At 41.7% G+C, this 4934-nt stretch overlaps 1 protein-coding gene across 1 annotated transcript; it reads right to left on the bottom strand.

The window, feature by feature from the left end:
• Positions 1-2150: 2150 nt before the first annotated feature.
• Act57B (Actin 57B) lies at positions 2151-4339 on the bottom strand. The gene is given in 4 exon segments (XM_068288144.1): positions 2151-3114; positions 3116-3178; positions 3180-3466; positions 4194-4339. Coding segments are annotated over 4 exon segments (1131 nt in total). The 5' UTR covers positions 4234-4339; the 3' UTR covers positions 2151-2373.
• Positions 4340-4934: the final 595 nt, after the last annotated feature.

The following is a 4934-nucleotide window of genomic DNA, read 5'->3' on the forward strand; positions in this document are numbered from 1 at the left end:
GCAAAAATTTGAAATAAACTTGACCTATTTACATACTACACGAGTCTACATACCAAATTTGATGCCTCTAGCTTTTACAGTCTCCGACATCTAGGTGTTCATACAGACGGACAAGTCTAGATCGACCAGGCTGTTGATACTGATAAAGAATATATATCCTAATGGGATCGGAAAAGCTACCTTCTGAATGTTACGTACATTTTGGCGACTTTAATATATCATTTCACCCTATGGGTGTATGGTATAATGATGGCGACTCTTATGAAAACTGAAAGCGACTAAAGTAATACTTATGTTAATAATATTTGAATTTATTCATTTGTCATTTGGCCTTATGTCTTGAACCGAGAATCAATTACAATTGACGTTCTTCAATAAAGTTCTTTTAATATTTGGCCAATTCTGAAGTTGGTACCGACTTGAAAAAGCTTTTTGATGATAACAATCTGTTTCAGTAGTAATATTTCTTGCTTGACGAAGTCTATTTATGATGGATCCAAATATTTTTTAAATGCAATAAATAATTCAAGGAATATTGCCAAGAATAAAGTGCTATGCATTGCCTTTCAAATCGATTTACTTAGAATTTTACTATCAAATTCCGAATGAATATTAATTTTAGTTCTCAGTAAAAGACTTTGGTAGAGAAAATTGTCTGAAAATTCGCCTAACCCATGTTTTTCGATGTTGTCAGGGCCACCGATAAGTGAGGCCCAAACATGGTTACCCCCGGGCCCTGATTTTCTCTCTGCGGCCCTGGATGTTGTCAAGTATTTTGAATTTCGTTTATTTTAAATACATGCAAATATATTTAAATCAAAGAAAAGTGTACTTCAAAATCTTTAAATGGAATTACTTTGTTTACAAAACAAAAATTACATCAAATCAACTTTAGAATCTCTTTAAGAAGTATTGGTTCTGCCCAAACTAAAATAAGTAGCATTTTTTAATTCACAGATTTAAATTCCTTGTATGCTAAATATTTAAAAAAACAAACCGCATAATATTACAAAAATAAACTTCTGCAGCGTGGTCGAAGTTAAATTTGAATTAGTTTACTTGATGTTATGAAATTTGAGAACTAATTATATTGATATAACTGACTACTGCCTCACAACATTTTATAAGTCAATAGAAACGAGCACTTTAAGAAACAAATTATTCGAAATTTAATCTTAAATACATTTTCTTAATAATCAGTTATGACATGCAAACACAATTCAATGTTTTCGACCACCAAAAAGGCCAAATGTTGTTTCAGAATGCAGTGGAAAGGTCTATTGAAATCTAGTCTAGTCTAGTCTAAGGGTATAAAATAATTGCAGTACAGTTGCCGAAATAGTTCTGTTGACTTTCTGGTTCACGACTGATTGTGAGATTGGCAATTTGTTTTTGTTTTTGGGATGCTTTTGATCTTTTGCTAGTTTTCCCTTTGCGTCATCGTCGTCTTTGGCCTCTTGGCCGTTTGGCCTATCCGATTTCCACAAATATTGTTCTCTGCTGTGGAATGCCAATGCCTTGGACTAAAAATAGTATGGCCCATAGCAAGCATATTTCAGAAATGCGGGAGAAAAAGCCAGTTCGAAAATAATTTTGAATACCGAAAAAAGCTTAGAATGAAGTAATAGGAAATTCGAAACGCATTATCTGGAGGAATCGAAAAAGCTTGGTCGATAACTGAGGCCGAAAATAGAATTTGATTCGGAAGCCGATCGAAGAAGAAGACGAATCATGTGTCAAAAGCTCATGTCCTGTGGGAGAGCTTAGAAAGCTCTGCAGGTGGACCTCTCTGATATGGCCAATCCCCACCCATTCGTAACCCTTGTGTATTAAGTTTAAAATCTAAAAAATCGTTTTTATTTATAAATAATTATAAATTGTTTTAATTAAAATTACAATCAAATGATTATTTTGCAGTTATGTTGTAGTCAATAGACCCCATTGCCCTATTGATCAGATATTCTTTGTACAAAATCATAATCTGTGGCTGGTGGATGGTAAAACAATCAAATGGCATGATCAACATTGATGATGGAAACGCAAACACGCGAGGTACTACATATGAATCTATAGAGAGACAAGTGAATGGTGGTTTGGTATGGGGTTCGGGTTTGGATTCGTTTTTATCATTTACATTTACATAGATAGTGTTTTGTTTTGTTTGGTTGTTTGTTTCAGTCAGTAAAAAAATAATAATTATTAATCTGGATGACATTCAAAAACATTCAAATGGGCGGGCATCTCTGATGTTGGTGATGTTGTTGTGCACTCGGGAGAGCCACAGCACAGACCACCAGCAGAAGTAGAAACAAAAGATGGTGGCCAGGGCTATGGATGGAGTGCTGGAGATGATTGTCTGTGTCAAGTGGATGCTTAGAAGCACTTGCGGTGGACAATGCCAGGGCCGGACTCGTCGTATTCCTCCTTGGAGATCCACATCTGCTGGAAGGTAGACAGGGAAGCCAAGATGGAGCCACCGATCCAGACGGAGTATTTGCGCTCTGGGGGAGCAATGATCTTGATCTTGATGGTTGAGGGAGCCAGGGAGGTGATTTCCTTCTGCATACGATCGGCAATACCGGGGTACATGGTGGTGCCACCAGACATGACAATGTTGGCATACAGATCCTTACGGATATCCACATCGCACTTCATGATGGAGTTGTAGACGGTCTCGTGGATACCGCAAGATTCCATTCCCAAGAAGGAAGGCTGGAACAGGGATTCTGGGCAACGGAAACGCTCGTTACCGATGGTGATCACCTGACCGTCGGGAAGTTCATAAGACTTCTCCAGGGAGGTGGAGGCAGCGGCGGTGGCCATCTCCTGCTCGAAGTCGAGGGCAACATAGCACAACTTCTCCTTGATGTCACGAACGATTTCACGCTCAGCGGTGGTGGTGAAAGAGTAGCCACGCTCGGTGAGGATCTTCATCAGGTAGTCGGTCAAATCGCGACCAGCCAAGTCCAGACGGAGGATGGCGTGGGGAAGGGCATAACCTTCATAGATTGGGACGGTGTGGGAGACACCATCACCGGAATCCAGAACGATACCGGTGGTACGACCGGAAGCGTACAGGGAGAGCACAGCCTGGATGGCGACGTACATGGCTGGGGGAGTTGAAGGTCTCAAACATGATCTGGGTCATCTTCTCACGGTTAGCCTTGGGGTTCAGGGGGGGCTTCAGTCAACAAGACTGGGTGCTCCTCGGGGGCAACACGCAACTCGTTGTAGAAGGTGTGATGCCAGATCTTCTCCATATCATCCCAGTTGGTGATGATACCGTGCTCAATGGGGTATTTCAGGGTGAGGATACCACGCTTGGACTGGGCCTCATCACCGACATAGGAGTCCTTCTGACCCATACCGACCATCACACCCTGGTGGCGTGGACGACCGACAATGGAGGGGAAGACGGCACGGGGTGCGTCATCACCGGCGAAACCGGCCTTGCACATACCGGAGCCTAAAAATCACAAAGAAAAAGGCGACCATTATAGGGGGGGGCGAAACCAAAGAAATGGGTCTGTCTAGCGTTTTCTTGAATGAAAATTTGCAAAGAATTCGAAAAATTACGTCGAATGAATCATGGCAGGAGGAACGCCACATAAAATTTGTCACATTTTCATAATGAAATGTGTCGAATAGACTAATTTCCGCAATTAGTGAATTGCACCAAAAGTGGTTGGAAATCGGTAAAAAATGTCAATACCATGACACTTGATGAGATTTTCTTGTGTGGGAATACTTTGTCGATGACGAATTCGATGATTTATATTCCGTTAGGAATTGAGAGGGAATTCTCTAAATTATTTTCTTGTGTGGGAACACTTCTTAGATGTAAAATTTGATGATTTGTATTCCATTCGGAATCAAGAGGGAGATCTTTTATGATACTTTTTAGTATTTTTGATATTCTTTCGTGGAATTCCAAGGAATTCGGAAGATTTGGCACTCTGTACTATGTTGAAGTTCCTTTATTATTCCGTAGAATTGGGAAACATTTTCAATTTTGATTGAGAATTTTCGAAAGTGGAATTTTTTCCATTGAGAATTTCACTTTTTTGCACTTTTGCACTACTATTAAGAGAGTGTTTTTCGGTTTATATTGTAGTATCCTTTTGCAATATTCGTATAATCCAAGTCAAGACTTCCTTCCCATGGAAGGAGTGAGGATGGAGGGGGATACGCACCATTGTCTACGACCAAAGCAGCAACCTCATCGTCACACATTTTGTTTGAGTTTTGTTTGTTTTACGGCACCACGGGTGAATAGAAATCAAGAATTACGACAATGTGTACGCTTTGGAACACAACTGACTGACTAAATTATCGCCGCGTTGGTACTCGGATTTTATACCGCAAACCGAAATGTCTTCTTGGTCCAAAAGAAACTCAACGCCCCCCCACCGCAAGCACCAGCGGCAGCAGCGCCAACGGCAGCGGCAGCAGCAGCCACAGCCCCTACACCAAAAACAACAACAGGAACACAAACACATACATAGGCATTCCAATGGATGCTGGTGCGCATCTTTTGCCGCCCCCGTCTCACAGAATCGCCTCCATCAGCGGCAGGCAGCATCGTTTCTTCGGCCGAACACTACTAAAAATAGATCCTTAGCATAAGAGAGGGAGGGGGGGCCTTTGGAATATTTAGCGAGCTAGAACGAGAGAACGGCAGAAGCAGCGCCAACCGAGAGCAGTTCGGCATGATCGAGCGTGCTGAACGCGATCGTGAGCAATGCCCGAAGATGAAAAAAGTGCCGTATAAGGCAAGACGGCGCCTCCAGCATCTGCTCGTCTCTCTCTCTATCCTTCTGACCCATTCCACCGCTCTCTCTCTCTCGCTCTCTGTCTTGCTATGCTAATATGTATGCGGGTGTGCGTGAGCAATATTCCGTTTTCATTTCGTTTTTAGGTCGTGGGGGATTTTG

Source organism: Drosophila tropicalis, unplaced genomic scaffold (genome assembly GCF_018151085.1).
Source record: "Drosophila tropicalis isolate 14030-0801.00 unplaced genomic scaffold, ASM1815108v1 contig_573, whole genome shotgun sequence".
Lineage (NCBI taxonomy): Eukaryota > Metazoa > Arthropoda > Insecta > Diptera > Drosophilidae > Drosophila > Drosophila tropicalis.